This window comes from Ictalurus furcatus, chromosome 14 (assembly GCF_023375685.1).
Source record: "Ictalurus furcatus strain D&B chromosome 14, Billie_1.0, whole genome shotgun sequence".
In the NCBI taxonomy this organism is placed as follows: domain Eukaryota; kingdom Metazoa; phylum Chordata; class Actinopteri; order Siluriformes; family Ictaluridae; genus Ictalurus; species Ictalurus furcatus.
Window position 1 is genome coordinate 4805372 of NC_071268.1, and position 19814 is coordinate 4825185.

The 19814-nt window shown below is 41.4% G+C and overlaps 1 protein-coding gene across 1 annotated transcript in view; it reads right to left on the reverse strand.

Annotated features, from left to right (window-relative positions):
- ptpn9a (protein tyrosine phosphatase non-receptor type 9a) overlaps window positions 1-19814 on the reverse strand; it is a 37348-nt gene that overhangs the window by 7108 nt on the left and 10426 nt on the right. Inside the window, exons 2-11 of the mRNA XM_053642046.1 lie at window positions 14926-15069; window positions 8705-8794; window positions 5669-5793; window positions 5320-5425; window positions 4837-4947; window positions 1328-1644; window positions 781-868; window positions 616-685; window positions 440-518; window positions 90-240 (exon numbers count right to left, since the gene is read on the reverse strand). Coding sequence (XP_053498021.1) covers window positions 90-240; window positions 440-518; window positions 616-685; window positions 781-868; window positions 1328-1644; window positions 4837-4947; window positions 5320-5425; window positions 5669-5793; window positions 8705-8794; window positions 14926-15069 — 1281 coding nt within the window. The remainder of the gene's footprint in view (window positions 1-89; window positions 241-439; window positions 519-615; window positions 686-780; window positions 869-1327; window positions 1645-4836; window positions 4948-5319; window positions 5426-5668; window positions 5794-8704; window positions 8795-14925; window positions 15070-19814) is intronic.

Below are 19814 nucleotides of genomic sequence, written 5' to 3' on the forward strand. Positions count from 1 at the left end.
AAGGTACTCTAATGCTTCACTCCTCTAATGCTCTTCAGCTCTGCACCTCAGATTGTGTGTGTGTGTGTGTGTGTGTGTGTGTGTGTTACCTCAGTGTTATGCAGCTCTAGAAAGGTCTGATTGTAATGGGAATGGTTGTCCACTCTCTGGTTCACCACTGCTATGTGTCCATAAACTTCCTGTCCTCCCTCCTGCAGAGGCCAGTACTGTCCACACTTCTTCCTGCCGCCCTCGTCTGTCCTACACACACACACACACACACACACACACACACACACACGTTAGTTACCCAATTCACGGATCACCGTAACCACACATCCTACACAACTGCCTGGGAAGTTAAGGGCCGTCACTAAATCAAACGTGTTTTCTCTGAAATAATGCAAAACTCCACTGCAAGGTTCCGTCTTCACTTTTTGTCGTCTGACTCGTCTCTCACCTCGTTGTCATGACGATGACCAGCACGTTTTGCTCCCACGCCATTCTCCAAAAATCGTCATAGGTTTTCTCCAGCGGCCCTGTGCACAACCACATCATTCACGCTCGATTTTAAACCAATCACACCGCCGGAACACCTCACTAAAGCTGGAGACAAACTTCTAGCATCACACGTACCTTGAGTTCCGATGTACGCGTTCCTCTGTTTGTAGCCGTCCATGAAGCTGGCATTGATGTAGTCCGATCTCTGCAAAGTGAATACAGAATTTCACTAAAACGAAGGCACGCTGAATTGAAATAAACAAATGAATGCAAAGTAAAAGCTTGCAGTTCCGTACAAACCTCGTTCCTCCTGGCTTTCAAACGTACACGGGTTTGATCGAGACACAGAACATCGCCATAACGATTCTTCTCCTGGTTGTAGGCAGCCCTGAGGATGTGGAAAGCACCCAGTCAATCCCGTTAAAGACATACAAGACAAATAAGGTACAATAAAATAAGAGTAATAAATCAGCGAGAGTGTGTAGAAGTAAATGAGTTTGCATACCTCCCATGCACCACATGAGGGTTATTCTTTGCCATAACTAGCAGTTAATGGTTTAGTAGTGTGTAACTAGGTAGCTAAGTAACTAGGTAGTGTCAGTGTGTAACTGAGATCATTTAGGGCAGATTAGTGACCGTCTAAGACCGCCACAGAGGCTGCACATTACACATGCTAAACATTTTATACATAATTCCTATATGCTACTAATAACCGGATCGATTCCTTTATTGAATTATTTAGACATATTTACAATTATTCCACACTTTGTAAAAAAATAATATACGATGTGCTATATTGGATATTGACTGGCCATATTGATTAAACCCATATTAGCTCTACACTCACAGTGCACAGTGGAAGGTTCCGGCGGGCGGTTCTTTACGAAGCTCTTCATACTCGTGGTAAATTCCGCTCCGCTGCGCCCGAGCAAGGTGAGCTGTGAACTCGGGGAGTCGCATAGCGTCTGGGCCTGGTGTGTGTACCGCTGAGGTTGCCAGTGGGATGCCCAGCAGCTCGTCAACAGGATCCACGCGGCCGTTCTGCTCGGCTAGCAGCTGCTGGTTCCAGCCATGGAAGTCCAGAGGCAAGCAGCCACCCAGGTGCTCAGGCAGGCAGTTTCTGGGAAGGTGCTGCCGTAGATCGGTCATCTTCACCATCTGGACCTGCAATCGGATAACAAACACGATTAAAAAGCTGCAATTAAAAAACAAGCTGCACTTGAGTTATCAAGGAAACTGAGCAGGAAAAAGCTGAACACTGTTTATAAATTTGATTTTTTACTTCACTCGTACAACAACCCGAGAAAGAAAAACTGTGCATTGTGTGCGTGACCGATATAATTTGAATTTGATTGATAAAAATAACATTATTTCAAATAGATGTGTGATGTTTATATTATTTTCTTTCAGCACAGATGGTCTATAGTAATAAAAGTTGTCTATGGTTGTCATATGCGTTTATAATAGTGATGTGACTATAGTAATTGTTCCTATAGTCCTCAAATGTATCTATAGTAGTCATACGTGTCCATAGTAGTCATAGTATGTATCTGTAGTAGTAATTTGTGCAAATAGTAATCAATTCTTTCTATAATGGTCAATGTGTCTATGGTAGTCAGACGTGTGTGTATAGTGGTCAATGTGTCTATGGTAGTCAGACGTGTGTGTGTATAGTGGTCAATGTGTCTATGGTAGTCAGACGTGTGTGTGTATAGTGGTCAATGTGTCTATGGTAGTCAGACGTGTGTGTGTATAGTGGTCAATGTGTCTATGGTAGTCAGACGTGTGTGTATAGTGGTCAATGTGTCTATGGTAGTCAGACGTGTGTATAGTGGTCAATGTGTCTATGGTAGTCAGACGTGTGTGTATAGTGGTCAATGTGTCTATGGTAGTCAGACGTGTGTATAGTGGTCAATGTGTCTATGGTAGTCAGTCGTGTGTGTATAGTGGTCAATGTGTCTATGGTAGTCAGACGTGTGTGTATAGTGGTCAATGTGTCTATGGTAGTCAGACGTGTGTGTGTATAGTGGTCAATGTGTCTATGGTAGTCAGACGTGTGTGTATAGTGGTCAATGTGTCTATGGTAGTCAGACGTGTGTATAGTGGTCAATGTGTCTATGGTAGTCAGACGTGTGTGTATAGTGGTCAATGTGTCTATGGTAGTCAGACGTGTGTGTATAGTGGTCAATGTGTCTATGGTAGTCAGACGTGTGTGTATAGTGGTCAATGTGTCTATGGTAGTCAGTCGTGTGTGTATAGTGGTCAATGTGTCTATGGTAGTCAGACGTGTGTGTATAGTGGTCAATGTGTCTATGGTAGTCAGACGTGTGTATAGTGGTCAATGTGTCTATGGTAGTCAGACGTGTGTGTATAGTGGTCAATGTGTCTATGGTAGTCAGACGTGTGTATAGTGGTCAATGTGTCTATGGTAGTCAGACGTGTGTGTATAGTGGTCAATGTGTCTATGGTAGTCAGACGTGTGTGTATAGTGGTCAATGTGTCTATGGTAGTCAGACGTGTGTATAGTGGTCAATGTGTCTATGGTAGTCAGACGTGTGTGTATAGTGGTCAATGTGTCTATGGTAGTCAGACGTGTGTGTATAGTGGTCAATGTGTCTATGGTAGTCAGACGTGTGTATAGTGGTCAATGTGTCTATGGTAGTCAGACGTGTGTGTATAGTGGTCAATGTGTCTATGGTAGTCAGACGTGTGTGTATAGTGGTCAATGTGTCTATGGTAGTCAGACGTGTGTGTATAGTGGTCAATGTGTCTATGGTAGTCAGTCGTGTGTGTATAGTGGTCAATGTGTCTATGGTAGTCAGACGTGTGTATATAGTGGTCAATGTGTCTATGGTAGTCAGACGTGTGTGTATAGTGGTCAATGTGTCTATGGTAGTCAGACGTGTGTGTATAGTGGTCAATGTGTCTATGGTAGTCAGACGTGTGTGTATAGTGGTCAATGTGTCTATGGTAGTCAGTCGTGTGTGTATAGTGGTCAATGTGTCTATGGTAGTCAGACGTGTGTGTATAGTGGTCAATGTGTCTATGGTAGTCAGACGTGTGTGTATAGTGGTCAATGTGTCTATGGTAGTCAGACGTGTGTGTATAGTGGTCAATGTGTCTATGGTAGTCAGACGTGTGTGTATAGTGGTCAATGTGTCTATGGTAGTCAGACGTGTGTGTATAGTGGTCAATGTGTCTATGGTAGTCAGTCGTGTGTGTATAGTGGTCAATGTGTCTATGGTAGTCAGACGTGTGTGTATAGTGGTCAATGTGTCTATGGTAGTCAGACGTGTGTGTATAGTGGTCAATGTGTCTATGGTAGTCAGACGTGTGTGTATAGTGGTCAATGTGTCTATGGTAGTCAGACGTGTGTGTATAGTGGTCAATGTGTCTATGGTAGTCAGACGTGTGTGTATAGTGGTCAATGTGTCTATGGTAGTCAGACGTGTGTGTATAGTGGTCAATGTGTCTATGGTAGTCAGACGTGTGTGTATAGTGGTCAATGTGTCTATGGTAGTCAGACGTGTGTGTATAGTGGTCAATGTGTCTATGGTAGTCAGACGTGTGTGTATAGTGGTCAATGTGTCTATGGTAGTCAGACGTGTGTGTATAGTGGTCAATGTGTCTATGGTAGTCAGACGTGTGTGTGTATAGTGGTCAATGTGTCTATGGTAGTCAGACGTGTGTGTATAGTGGTCAATGTGTCTATGGTAGTCAGACGTGTGTATAGTGGTCAATGTGTCTATGGTAGTCAGACGTGTGTGTGTATAGTGGTCAATGTGTCTATGGTAGTCAGACGTGTGTGTATAGTGGTCAATGTGTCTATGGTAGTCAGACGTGTGTATAGTGGTCAATGTGTCTATGGTAGTCAGACGTGTGTGTGTATAGTGGTCAATGTGTCTATGGTAGTCAGACGTGTGTGTATAGTGGTCAATGTGTCTATGGTAGTCAGACGTGTGTGTGTATAGTGGTCAATGTGTCTATGGTAGTCAGACGTGTGTGTATAGTGGTCAAATAATGATGCAGTATTTCCAGGATCTAGAATATGAAGGGATTGGGAGGAAAAACCCGCGACAAAATTGAGCAATGTTTAAATACAGCGGACTCAAATATCGTCTTTACGTACGTAAAGACCTTCTGCTTTTTTGTTGAGGGTGCAAATATGCCATGCTTCATCAGCAGAAAAATGATAAGGAGACGGTGCGCTGCTTTTTAGCTTAGTTAATTGACCCTCTTGGCAAGCATAGCATGAGACACTGGTGCTGTCCCTCTTCTCCAGTGGACTAGTTAATGAATTTATGGTTTGTCCACCTCTGAGCGAGCTGTGCGTTTGGAGGCTGGACGTGTACGTACCCGTTCTCTGAGCTTCTCCTTGAGCAGCAGGCTCAGCAGGTTGTAGGGCACTCGGAACCAGACGGGAGCACCGACTATGAACACTTTCTTCAGCCGAGCAGGAAACGCACCCTACACATACGGAGACGGGCAGAGAAACTACACCCTCAGATAACACCCGACATCTATACTCATGGAGTGTAGAGTTGAATCCTATCAAATAATAATCTGGTGGCTCTTTAACAGTACATAATTCAATGCCAAGTATTCAAATGTACCATCACTTTTATTTTAATTTTGACCACGGAGATGAAGAAATGAATACGAATGACAAAGTGATGACGCTTTTAATCTGCTTCTAAATAAACCTACAAGCAGCCAGCATTGCCTGGAGCTTGTTACTGCCATTTCCCTTACAAATGAATATTAAATAATCAGTTGTGTAGTCACCCACAAATCAGTCCTGCTGTGTTTGTCTAAAAGTTGATGAAAAATGGAAGTAACCTTGAGCAGGTTGAGGATCTTCTTACTCAGGTCCAGCTCGAAGTTGGTGTAGTTGGAGCCGGCCATGTCGTAGATGAAGACCAGGCCGTTCCTCTGTGTCTCGAAACTGCAACAAGAGACTAAACACTTACAACTGGAAGCTCGCGTGTGCGTGTGTGTGTGCATGTGTGTGCTTTAAGCGGCAGCTGGCATTCATACAGGTGAATATACTGAGCCATAATCAGTGTATATTCCTAAATATATAGTAATGTCAATCCTACAATCTAAACACAGCTCTCTCTTTTTTTTTAAATTTTTTTTTTACTTGTACATGATGGTTATGTATGAATATAAAACAGTTGGCACTGACCTCTCGACCGCTTTGTCCAGCAGGTAAAACAGAGCCTGGAGCACCACATGGTTGCCCGTTTTATTCGGGTGGTGCAGCTTTGCTGTGTACAGAGCAATGGAGGCACCTGTGGGGTCTCTTACTCCCTAAAGAGGTAGACATTAAGAGTTTCAATTTGGATCTCACACACACACACGCACATTCCTAAACTCTACATGCAACAAGTAATGAGGTATGAGAGGTATCTCTCAATGTGTGAGATTTCTGGATGTGCTAATGGATACCCACACGCCGTATGTAGTTTTTTTAAGCCTTGCTCCTGCAACTGAATAATAAATGACATCATAGAAAATGACATCATGTAACACAAGCGATGTTCTTGATACCTCCACAGGGAGGCAGAACAGACGAAGGCAATAAAAGACCAAGCAAGTTAGTGGTTATGTACTCAAACACTGTCCAAAATGAACACATTGTACCAATCCTGAAAATAATTCTACTACTGAATACTGAATACATTCATGTCACAGCCTCTTACCCAAATAAAATATCTGCTCCTTCATCTCAACTATATTTTATATATTAGTAGTGTTTATATATTATAAACAGTCATTTTAAGCTCATCCTTTCCACAACGACTGGAATATGAACTAATGTTATGCTGACACACAGACAAGAAAAAAAATCATTTGGCTATGGATCCACTGTCATTTGTCCAAATTTGGGAAACACAGACAGACAGCTAAAGTAAGAACTCAGACAGTGGGGATAAAGGGCTATAAATATTGCTGGCAGGATGTAGGACAGGAAGAAAGGAACAGAGCACTCTGATTGATCAATCCAGGAGAAAGGAGGAAGGAGAGAGACAGACAGAGAGAGAGAGAGAGAGAGAGAGCGAGCGTGAAAGAGACAGAGAGAGAGAGAGAGAGAGAGAGAGAGAGAGAGAGAGAGAGAGAGAGAGTCACTGAGAGTGAAAGAGAGACGGAGAGCCAGCAAGAGAGACAGAGAGAAACGTCAGACTGTGACGTCAGACTGTGAAAGGAAACGTCAGACTGTGACGTCAGACTGTGACAGGAAACATCAGACTGTGACGTCAGACTGTGAAAGGAAACGTCAGACTGTGACGTCAGACTGTGAAAGGAAACGTCAGACTGTGAAAGGAAATGTCAGACTGTCGGACGGAATCGTGAAATTAACGCACAACGTGCACAAGAGTCTGCTATTAAAGCTTTAAAATCAGCCAATCTGAGCGTCCGACAGTTTAATTACAAAGTGGAGGCAAAAATATCATTAATAGAGTGTCGTCTGACGTGACGCTGCTTTTGGCAACCCCACTACTGACAAAATGCTCTCACAGGTCACCACAAGACTCTTTCAAGACATGAAGAGCTTGCGATCGATGTTAATATTTAGCCTGAACAGGGCCTCACTTTCCTCCCCGACACGCCCGAACAACAGTCAGACAGTTCCAGTACTTCCTGTGAACATGCTGATCGACCTGACAAGCATCCTCATGACTCACAGGCAGCGGTGAAGTTTCCTACCTCAGCTCGACCTGCGCATTACATCCTGCAGTCAGTGAGTAATCGTGTTTGCGGTTTGCCGTTCAAACGATCCACTTAAGAGCTACAGGAATCGATTCGATATCAGCAAATGAAGGAGTTTCCAAACAGAATAGTCTTGATTACAAAGTCATGCTGAATAACCGCTTGTTTGGTCATAAGATCCTAAAAACCGTATTAAAATAAATAAATAAATAAATAAAACCCACTTCATAGTTGATGTCCAAACACTCCTCTTAGACATGAAGATCTCTCCCATTGAAATCTGATCTCTGCTCTAACTGACAGGATGGTTCAGAGCGTAAATGAGTTGAGACACGACTTCCGCTACATTAAAAAGCCTTGAATGGTTTCTGCTGTTACTGCTGAGGGAAAGTGTTCGGCTCTGTACTTTTGTTTAGTATATAGAAAACAATTCTGCCATTTTTATTTCATAAATATGAAAAATGTATTGAATATAGGAAAATTCCACGAACATTTCTCAGTATTAGGATGCTTTGAAACAAATGTAAGATTATGAAGCCTATTTCTAGATATTTTTTGATTCCTTTCAAGCTTGAATTAGCCTTCTATTGGCAGATCGTTTTACGTTTATTTCTCGAAAGGCGCAAAACTTAAAAAAAAAAAAAAAGCCAACAGAAAAGAAATTGAAAGATTTTTAAGCTTGAAATTGGTATGTCTGGAAACAGGTTTAACAGTCTAATATTTGTTATATAATAATTTTATTATGAGAAATATTAGAAAACTTTATTCAAGGTATTTTCACGCGCCAAGATTTTTGCAGTGGATCATCAACAGGAGTTTTTAAAGGTGGGGGGTATTTAACAAAACAACCAAAGAAAACCCACCATTTGTATGTTATGATTAGTTCCTGTTTAGTCCAGTCTTATATATACATATATATATATATATACACACACACAGATTTGATTTAAAAGTCGCATTTTAACAAGGGAGAGATAATAGTTAAAGCCTTCACTCCCCACACGCATCAATGACCTGTCGCTGGTTCACCGGTTGTCCTTCTTTGGAGCACTTTTGGTAGGTACTAACCACTGCATCCCGGGAACACCCCACAAGACCTGCTGTTTGGAGATGCTCAGACCCAGTCGTCTAGCCATCACAATGTGGCCCTTGTCAAAGTCTCTCAGATCTTTACACTTGACCATTTCTACCGCTTCCAACACGTCAACTTCGAGACTGTTAACAGGTGCCACTGTAACGTCACCCGTCAGAGGTTTTAATGTCATGGCTGATCGGTGTATAAATTCTAGCGGTTCTCAACACGGTCACACGGACTTAACCCTAGGACATAAGTTTCATCTGTAGACCCAGGAAGATTTACACTCTTTCTAATAATGAACCCAATGACCTGAAGAGTTAAAAAGTTTCGTTAGCTTGGTGAAAAAAAAATTGTGGATTCAGCAAAACAAAGTAAAATCTTGCAGGGTGTGTAACGGCGGATCCTGCACATGTTCACTGAAGAGATACTCACCAAGATAGTAAACTTGCCGCTAAGGAGCTCGGAGCGCAGTGGCTCTTCCTGGGGCTGTAGCTTGACGATGCCCTCCCTCAGACGCGTCTCCTGCCACAAAAAAGAGTTTCACAGATAAATTAGCGTTCAGATTGCCTTCATTTCGGTTTATATTAAACTAGATTCGCACATTTACACAAGCTGTCGGCATGTAATCATGTAATCAAACATACTGCTAATACATTTTGCTCCAACTGGAATCACGCTCTTTATGGTTTAGCTGAGATTTATAGGGTATTTGTCACATTTGAAATCCTGCTGAGCAAAAATCCTGTGTGATAATTGAAAGGACGCACCTTTTTTTATGAAAGGAAAAACCCACTCTTTAACACTCAAGACTCAGAGCGAATACTTAGAAATGACTCATTTAAAACAAAAACATATAAACTCAAAAGTTCTAGAAATCAAAAGCACAGAAGGACTAAAGAAAACTGACACTACTGAGTCTTTTACTTTATTTCTCTTTCGGGTGGAGACTTCCAGCCCACGCGACCTGCAGCCATCTGCTCAGAATCTGATCACCCATAGCTTTTTACAACGCCATCACATTTTCTACTAGAAATTATACAAAATAAGTGCATGCAGGACAAAAGCTGCTTGGAAGACACAGGAAGTGTAGTTTTGTATTTGTATATAATATATACACACGCACACATCCATCCATCCATCCATATTAGTGTGTCAGTCCTGTAGCAGCATCGTAACAGTAGCTATTCTTATCCTCTTATTTTGGTCCAGTTTAAAACTAAAATCCTGCAGAAAAAGAACGCTGATTGAAGAATATGGTTACAAATGTAATTATGCACTTATTTAAGCTAAGATTTTTTAAGCATTTGGATTAAGTTATATTTGTATGCACTGCCAGTACGCAAGTAATCCCTGTGATTACATTTAGGCAGATAAAGTCAAACAATCGCACTCATTTATCAAGCTGGATACAAACTAATTTATTCGTAAATCCTTCGCAGGAGCTTTTTACTGAAGAAATGCGGCATTCGAGGGAAAATCCAGTTAGTTTGGTGTAAAAGATCATGCCCTAATAAAAGTTTGTGCAAATTTACGTATAAAGAAACTCACTAATGTGAACCTCGATTCATAAACTTAGAGCTCCTGTGAAGTGCCTCGAAACGTGCAGCGTTATTCGATGTGTTAACGTAATTTCCACTGAACCAGGAAGTCAGGACGGGGCATATTGAGTGGCCCCTCCCCCTTTCAAATAGCCAATAGTGTTTAACTCGTCTCACAGCTGTACTTGACACCATGGATTTTTAATAACATGGGGGGGGGGGGACACTTTCTAGAGAGTGTTTAATTGGACAGAAAAGCTGAAGTGTAGAATGATGTCATCAAAGTTGCTGATCCGTATCGGTGGTAGAGAGAGAGTGTAAATTTGTAACCTTAAGGCTGACATGTTCATACTAAAAGCCACAAAACTTCCATTTTGATTACATGGGGACTTTAAAATGTATAATTGGCCTGATTCGCTGCAATCTTATATATAGATTACTTTATTTATTTCATTTGTACGTATGAATTTAGAAAAATTTAAGTAGGATAAAAGAAAAGGCACTGTATAACAGGAGGAGTTACTGTGTGTGTGTGTGTGTGTGTGTGTGTGGGTGGGTGGGTGTGGGTGTGTGTGTGTGGTGAAGGCGGGGGTCTGTGTTTATGACAGATGACACACCGCAGTGGCTGAGCTGTATTACTGGAAGATTTGTGCTGCATTTGACTTACCTCGGAAATGGCAAGTCAGATCAGAATGATGTCATTTTCGACCTCTGTGCGTTTGAGCTACAAAGTGCGGGGAAAAAAAAACAAAACACGGACGCCTGCATTTTAGCATCAAGCTAGCGCACTGTGATGAGCGATGTATATTTTCCCACTTGAACCTGTATAGTCAGTGTTCTAGATTTAACAAGCGAATATGTCTGTGTGCAAGTTAAAGTGTTTACTGTTCATGCTGTGAGCAGCCACAGGTTGAAGAGACTATCCCGAGTTCACGAATAGGATTTCAGAGTTGTTGGCATTTATCAGAGGTTTGAAACACCTTGTGACGAGGTGTTGTCCAACGCAGCATTAGCACACGCCAACCTTAGGAGGCGCTCTTTCAATTAAAGATTGTGTGTGTGTGTGTGTGTGTGTGTGTGTATCACTTTATGTAATGTCGTGCAGCTGTGCCATGAGCACATTCAGGTAATGCACACACGATTGGCATTTAATCAACATGCGCATGAGAGTACGAAGTAAAACAGCGTAACTGAACCTTCTGTAATTCTGGTGGGAATGTTTTTATTTCACACAGACCTACAACAACTTCTCTAAAGTACAGCAAATGAGTTTCATTCTGTGCAACTTCCTAGCAGTTGTTAGCTAGCTATGAGAGAAGCATAGTGTTTTTTTACCGAAGCCGAGACATGACGAGAAAAATGTCATTTGTAAGCAAACTAGAAGTGAGAACAGAGAAGGGAGTCAAACGCAATGAAAACAGGAAGCAAGAAGTTAAGATGTGGCCATTTGAACATTGTGATAATCATGTAAATTATGATAAAAGGAAATTATCAGGAAACGAATGTTTAATATAGACGTACATCATGATTATAACGCTCTTATGGTCTGAAAATCTGTGGTCTGAAATGCAGGTTCTCGTGTGGGAGACGACGGCCAGGATTCAGGCTCACGTAGGCCTGACTTGCTTCACAGAACACTGTATAAATAACAATACTGACCGCTAGTAAAAGACACTGATGGCTTTTAAAGCAGCAAGAACAGCTATGCGAACTTTCCGTTCTGTCCTCCTCAGTGAATTAAACTGACTGGATTATGATTTACTTGCACTTTCTTCCCCTGCATCAAAACCCTCCACTTCAGCAGAGCTACATGGAATAAAATAAACAGCTCGGTCATTTCATTATGAATAAATCATAAGGAGTTAGTATAACAGCCTGCATGAGCAGATCGATTCTAACAGGACTGTTTCCCTCCATTAGACACCAGATTAGAGTCCTGCTCAAACGCATTCAGATTTAAACATGAACTATAAAATCCTGTACTCGAATCTCACTCGATCCGAAAAAGCTTTAAAAGGAACCGTGTGAAATAATTCAAGCTTTTGCTTCAGTCCTAAATCGGTGATGCTGCGTTCTACATCCCTTACAGGTTTACTGTCATTCTGCACGGTCACACGGCCTTTCACCTACACCAACAGGAACAACTGCACGATGTTTCCATTTTTATGCAAAGATCTCATCAACCGCTTAATATTTGCATTTTTCATGACTCTATCTAGTTTCACTTTAACACAAGTAGTTGTACTTCCTTTCGAACTTGCTTCCCAGGATTGAGTAATTCATTTCGCACTGCCTATAAGAATAATCGGCTACATGTGTCTGTTCATAGCATTTCCTACGTATACACAGTTATACCGCGGTCTGTCTGAATACTCGATTTTGATTGGCTGGAAAGCGCGTGTTCAAACTGTTGAATGCACAAGGTTTTTACTATTGTGAGGTGGTTGTGTACACGCACTGCCGACACACATTTATGTTTAAACACCATGTAAAAGTGAATTTTGCATAATAGGTCCCCTTTAAAACAACTTAGAACCTGGCACCTTTCGTATCAGACCACCCAATTTTTAGGTGAGCAAAAGTAATGGAACAGATAGTCTGATCGTCTTAAAGTAAATAACACTTAATATTTGGTTTGTTCATATTTACACTCTTGCTTGCATCAAGCCGGTGACCCAGTGACATCATCAAACTGCTGCATTCTTCTTTTCTGCTGCTGTTCAAGGCTTGTACTGCAGCTTCTTTCAGTTGTTCTGGGGGGTTTCTCACTTCAGTCTCCTCTTCAGGAGCTGAAATGCTGCTCGACTGGGTGAAGGTCTGGTGATTGACTTGGCCAGTCTAAAACCTTCCAAAGTCCTTTGTTGTGTTTTGGGTCTTTGTCTTGCTGCATGATGAAGTTCCTCCCAATAAGATTGGATGCTCTTCTCTTTAAATTGGAAGACAGATTGTTTCTGTAGAAATCTGAATTCATTCTGCTGCTACCATCATGAGTTACATCATCAATAAAGATTAGTGAACCTGTTCCAGAAGCAGCCATGCAAGCCCAAGCCATGACACTACCTCCACCATGCTTGCAGATCCATTCTTTCTCCACACTGTGCCCTTTCCATCTTGGTTCCAGAACTTTTGTGGATCATCTCTGAATTTCTTTGTGAATTCCAATCTGGCTTTCTGATTCTTACTGCTGATGAGGGGTTTGCATCTTGTGGTATGGCCTCTATATTTCTGCTCTTGAAGTCTTCTTCGAATTAATGAATTTGATACCTTCACCTCTGCCCTGTGGAGGTTGTTGGTGATGTCACTAACTGTAGTTTTGGGGTTTTTCTTCACAATTCTCACAATGTTTCTGTCATTAACTGCTGTTCCTTTCCTTGGCCGACCAAAGTCCAAACTGGACATTCCAAATTATTGTATTGGCTATGCCCAATGCTTGTGCAATGGCTCTGATAGAGTTTCCCTCAGCTTCAAAATGGCTTGCATTTCTTCCATAGACCGCTCTCTGGTCTTCATCTTGGTTTATCTATTTTTAACAACAAATACAGTCTTCACAGGCAAAACCGAGGGCTCAAACCAAGAGTAGACATTCAAAGCTATTAATTCTTTAAACAACCAATTTAACAGGGCACACCTGGGCATCAAGAAACACCTATCAGTCACGTGTTCCTTGAAAAAATGGGTGGATTAAAACAAAAGGTTCCAGGTTCTAGGTTGTTTAACACATCTAAATGTAAAAATCGGAGGAAAAGATCGCCTCATTCATCTTTTGATCGCAAACCCATTTTTAATATAGCGAAAACATTAGAATTGGCCTTGCTGTTCCAGTACTGTCAGAGGGGACTGAATTACATGTAGAGTACATAAATAATCAATAGTCAGTCACCATAAGCATGTGTTGATGGGGATTAGATTTTGATCCGTTTGTTGATGCTGTCTCGAATTATTGCCATTTTTTAAGTTGTTGAATAAACCTAAAAATTGTGAAATAACAGGTCAGTCATTTTCAGGTACTGTAATACTTCCAGTCAGACACATAAGCAACAACACAAGACCGATCGTGCTGTTGTATTAAAATAATGCACGATGGTGATGCTACCCCACCCAAAGTGCATTATTTTCATATAACAGCACGGTCTGTTGCGTGTTCACATTTAAATTTATTCATTTAGCAGATGCTTTTATCCAAAGCGACCTACAAACGAGAAAATACAAGCAAAGCGATATATCAAGCAGAGAACAACACAAGTAGTGCTACTGTACAAGATCTCTTAATTGAGTTCCAGAAGAAGCAAAGAGCGCAGAGTAGAGGTGTAAGTGCCAGAGTAAATGGTTGTTTGTTTGTTTTTTATGGGTTGGTTAGGTGTTCATGGAAGAGGTGGGTCTTTAACTGTTTTTTGAAGATGGTGAGAGATTCTGCGGTCCGGACTGAGGTTGGAAGTTCATTCTGTGTGTTATTCTGCTTATACCACAGTGATTTACCGACGATTACAATGTTTTATTTATTACCAAACAACACACTTTAACAGTTTACAATTAAGATTTAAAGAATTACATGTGGAACGTTTGAAAGACAAGTTAGTCCCTGTTCTCACTTACGTTACAGCGGTGATAAACAGTCGTTCCTCACCAGCATCTCCCCTCTCTTTCTCCTTCTTTCTCTCTCAAGATTCACTGCCTGTCATTTTACTGAGAAACCAGAAAGCGTAAACTCCTTTGTCCTGAAGACTTTCCAGGATCAGTGGTGGCTTAGCAGTTAAGGCTCTGGGTTCCTGATCGGAAGGTCGGGGGTTCAAGCCCCAGCACTGCCAAGTTGCCCCTGTTGGGCCCTTGAGCAAGGCCCTTAACCCTCTCTGCTCCAGGGGCGCCGTATCATGGCTGACCCTGCACTCTGACCTCAACTTCCTGACAGGCTGGGGTATGCGAAGAAAACAATTTCACTGTGCTCTACTGTATCGGTGACCAATAAAAACAATTTTACATTTTATTATTAGGTCTTAGACTGTGTGGAGCGTCTGCTGTGTCAGTCCCTGTGTATGAGCTGCTACTATAGAAACAATAACGTATTAGAAGGAGTGCATTAATACAAACCGAACGTTCAGGTTACAGCCGGTAACATACCCTGTAGCTGTGGAAGAGTTCTATGGCCCGAAGGACATCAAACTTTCGCGCCATGAGGAACTTCACGGCCACATCCCAGGTCAGGGGAGAGACTCCATGCTGACTTGTCCACTTATTGATCTCCTCCAGGAACTGCTTAGTGGCCTGGAAACACATGAGCAACACACGGTATTCAGATCTCCTACAATCAAATCAGAAATTCTTGGGAGGTCAGATTTATTTAGTTAGTTAACTGGTTAGTTTTAAAGCCATGTGAGCAACCAGGCTATTCACATGGCAAACAAAAGGTTCATCAATAAATATTTACAATATTAAATAAGACACTTAAAAATTATACAAAAATTACAAACTATAAAATCTGTTCAGATGGTACTTTAAAAAAAATATCTGAAATAAAGCTCCAAGTGTCCAAATGTTCAATCAAACTACTGAGAACAGATTTCTGAATGAAAGCGTTGTCTGATAGTTCCAAAAGTTTTACAGTTCAGTAAAATGTGCTTGATGGTCATTGGGGTTTGGCAAGGTATATATATGGGAGGATCTTCACCAGTCAGTACTCTCTCCATTTAGTCTTGCATGTGTTAGTCTTGAATGGCCCAGTCGGCATCTGGTAAACACTACATGGTCATGCCTAGATTTTGAAAGTAATTTCGTTGGATCTTGGGGTTTATTTTGTATAATTTATTGCTCTTGCACTCATTCCATTCTGATTTGGTGATATATACGAGTTTATTAATGGCCTGAGGTCAGAGGGCGGTATCAGACATTCCAAGATCTCAAAATTTAATGCCTCTTTTACAGCTATTTCTGCTTTTTCATTTCCTGACAGACCAATATGTACCCAACAGAGGATAATGTTGAAATCCTTCTTCTATAATCGTTGTATTTTAGTCAAAATGTTTATGATAATTATGGGATGGTCGGTCTCCATGGATTCAAGTGCTTGAAGGCAAGACTGAGTCTGAAGCGATTAAAAGGTTTCGTCCTCGACCCTGCCCAATGTCTTCCAGTGCCAGTAGTAGCGCTCGGGCCTCGGTTGTGAAGATGGAGCTCTGTTCTGGAATACGTATGCCATATTGATCGCTTTAGGTCTAGCTTCATACAGATAAGAACTTTCTGATTGGAATACTGGTGTAAAGGAGGAGTAGTAGTGTTGTATGCAATTCAATTTTATTTGTATAGCGCTTTTAATAATGGACATTGTCTCAAAGCAGCTTTAGAGAAACATATAAACACAGGATAGAGATTTGAAGTGTGTGAATTTATCCCTATTGAGCGAGCCGGTGGTGACGGTGGTGAGGGAAAAACTCACTAAGATGATATGAGGAAGAAACCTTGAGAGGAACCAGACTCAGAAGGGAACCCGTCCTAATTTGGGTCACAACAGATAGTGTAAAAGTAAAGGAAAGTTCATTATGGTTTTACATGAAGTCTATTTGTTGAACTAGTCCACTGTTCACTAAAGGAGACTTGAGTGCAAAACCGCATGTGGTAATTGCAGTCCTGAAGCCATAGCAACAACCGAAGTCCCAACTACCACAGCAAGAATGTCCATGTGGAATTGAGGTACAAAACCATTTCATGGTACTTCAAGCGGTACCATACTAATCAATCTCCAGGCTACACTGCTTGGGGTCATCCTCAGTGGCAGAATGTAGCCTCCAGTTGATGAGAACTCCAACCAGTGGTAGGGCGTTAGAATGGATCACGCAGCTCCAGAGAGCAGAAGGGGTCAGGATCACTGGCATCTCCATAATACCATGTGTGGCTCAACAGAAGGAGAGAGGGATGTAAAGAGAGGGAGAGATCATTAGGTATGCTTACTATCCCGTGATGGAGAAGACTGTGTACTTGGCGTAAAAGAAAGTCTACTCATGGTAAGCTTGAGTAAACAAATATGTTTTCAGCCTAGAATTAAACACGGAGACCGTGTCCGAGTAGCGTTGTATGCGGTAAGTGCTTCAGAAATTCAGAATGGATTCTGTCTGGACCAACTGTGGTATCATGGGAATGTTTGTTAGCCCTTGTAATTCTACTATAGTGAAGGGTTGATTATATGGCTCAGTGTTATTTGAGCGCAAATTCAGAAGTTTCTGTTCCTTTTGTATACGTATCTTATTGAATTAAGGTCAGCAGTTGTCTAATGAAGAGTTCTTCTCAAAAGATTTTGCTAGTAGGTTATTTCTCGAATCGTGGTTACGAGAGTTGCAGATTTGTGGTGATGGTGTAATTGCTGGTAGGTTAGATACATATTTTCTCCAACTATGTCTTTTTGCATCATTAATAATCATTCTTAAATGATTCTGTCGGGTCTCTGTTGAAGATTCTCTCTGCTTTATTTCCGAGCTTTTACAGCTTTTTGCAGTGGTCATCGAACCATAGGTTATGCCTGCAACTTGGTTTTGGTGATGTCCTCGGGATAGTATCATTTTCTATTTCGATCAGCTTGTCTGTGAAACTTGTAACTGGGTCTTGGCTGTCTTGCGTTGCTGAATGAAGTTTATCATAACATTGGGTCTGGAACAGGTACCAGTTGGCTTTCTTGAGATGCCATCTTGGAATATTATGTTGGATATTTGATCTTGTAGATGTAACTATTAGGGGAAAATGAGCTCTTCCACAGAGATCGTCCCATGTGCGCCATGAGAAATCAGGCAAGAGATCAGGTTTGCATATTGTTAAATCAATTTTTGAATATGTTCCATGTCCTGGGTGCAGGTAAGTGTCTGAGTCATCATTGAGGATACACAGTTCATTGTTACTGATGAAGGCTTTAAGTATTTTTCCCTTCCTATCTGTGCGAATTCCTCCCCATAATGTGCTGTGACCGTTGATGTCACCTGCAAATATGTAAGGGGTTGGGAGTTGATCAGCAAAATAGTTTAGATCTTGAAGGTGTATCTGGAGGTAAGTAAATGGAACACAATGTGATGGCCCTGTGGAGGGTTAAACGTACAGTTACTGCTTGTAGATTAGGATCTATTGTGACTTGACTGAATTACATTGCGATGAACTAAGATGTTTACTCCTCCTGAAGGACGTTGCATGTTTGGTCAATTTGCATTAAAACGCACAAACCTTTTTAGGGATATTTGACTATTTGGTGATAAGTGTGCATCTTAGAGACAAATTGCAAGAGGGTTAATTAACCTGGCTAGTCGCTGAAGTTCTGCAAAGTTTGCTTTGACACCTCGACCACTCCAGTGAATAATACTGTTACTTGTCAAAAGTTGGTAGCACCGGATCTCTACTCCTACTCTTAGGAGAGGGACTTAGGATTGGGGAATGTTCCATCAGATTTGGTTCTTCACAAGCTCCGGTTTGTGTTTGACTAGTAGAGGTTTGAGAGCATTGTGCTTTCTTTTTTGATGAAGGAAGGTTTTTGTTACTGATTGACTGTGGTTTGTCTTTTGTTAGCCAGGTCACGTCTGTCTGGCACACGTGTTTGGTTGGTAATGTCACAGATGCAAAGGATTTCTCAAACTTAAAATCTGGGAGCTTTTGCACCTCTTTGCGTTCTTCTGCATTGTTAACTTTTTTTTTGTTGACATTTTACTCTTTGAATTTCTTTTTCTTTAATCCATATAGAACAGTGTTCTGATGAGGCCGGGTGATCCCCTGAGCAATTTTGGCGATTCGGCATAGTTTTAAACAGGTTTCTTCATGCCTGTCTTCTCCGTAATCGTAACAGACACGATTGTTCTTGCATCCAGCGGAGCTATGACCCAACATTTGTTGAATGTCATAAAATACGTTCCAGTTCCATTTAGTCTCCTTTTCATTTTGTAATCCTCTTTACACTTGTAACACCTTGTTGTTCTAATTCTGAGGCTTTTTCAAGCTCATCCATGTCTTGTAGTTCTCTCGATCTTATTATGCCTTTGCTAGAGTTTAGGTATGGGTGTAAAAATGCCTTCATAGGAACACCAGCCAAAGTATTAGCACGCATTAGATTATCTACATGAACTTTCTTTGAACATTCAACCAGAATCTGGCCTGACCTCGTTTTCACGTCTTTGACAGTTCCTGCAATCCCTTTCTGAGAATCTGCCATGTCAGATGATTGAGAATCTAAAGTTTTCATTTTTTGGAACAAGTACACATCTAGCATCCAAGTCATCATCCGAATTCTGTTCTAGTATCCATCATTTGAGAGTTTGTTTGTTTGCCATATTTATTATGTTTTATTTCACCATTCTTGCTCATCACCTGCCTCGTAGCCCAACAGTGGGATGCACAGAGCCGCGGAACTCCAGCAGATATGCACCAAGGATACAAAAAAGTTATACTCTTGCAATAAGAGCTAAAAGCTCAAATTGTTTGATTGACCCTATGCCACCGCCTTCAGGGAAAAATGTCATTATGGCTGATTTAAATGCCAGGGCACGTCACAACTAGCCACTTGATTGGATCAGGCCTCTCCTATATCCGGATCCAGAAACGTTGTTGCGTTTCACTGTGTACTGTACTAGCTGTATATGGCTGAATGACAAAGTCACTTGAACTTGAACTATATAAAATTGGAACCAAAGCATTGTGTTGGATCTGGGGTCACAACTGCCCACATTCCTCAAATGCCAGGAACTCTTCTTCCATGGACACAGGTCACAACTTACGGCCAACAAGTCGCCCCATTCATCACCTTTTACAAACATTAAGGGGGTGCTAGGGACCTATTCTACCCCGGGTCCCCACGGGGATGGAAAGTCAGATAACAGTCAGAGAAGATAAGAGGCTTGCTCAGGATGACTAATGCTTGAGGTACTTTATCATCTCTGAGAAGCAAATCATCGCTTTTTCCACTGCCAAATACAACACAGTCAAAGGAGTAGCTATGGAGCTGTTAGACTATAGAGCTGCATCACTGCATTACACGTGTCATTTTCTGT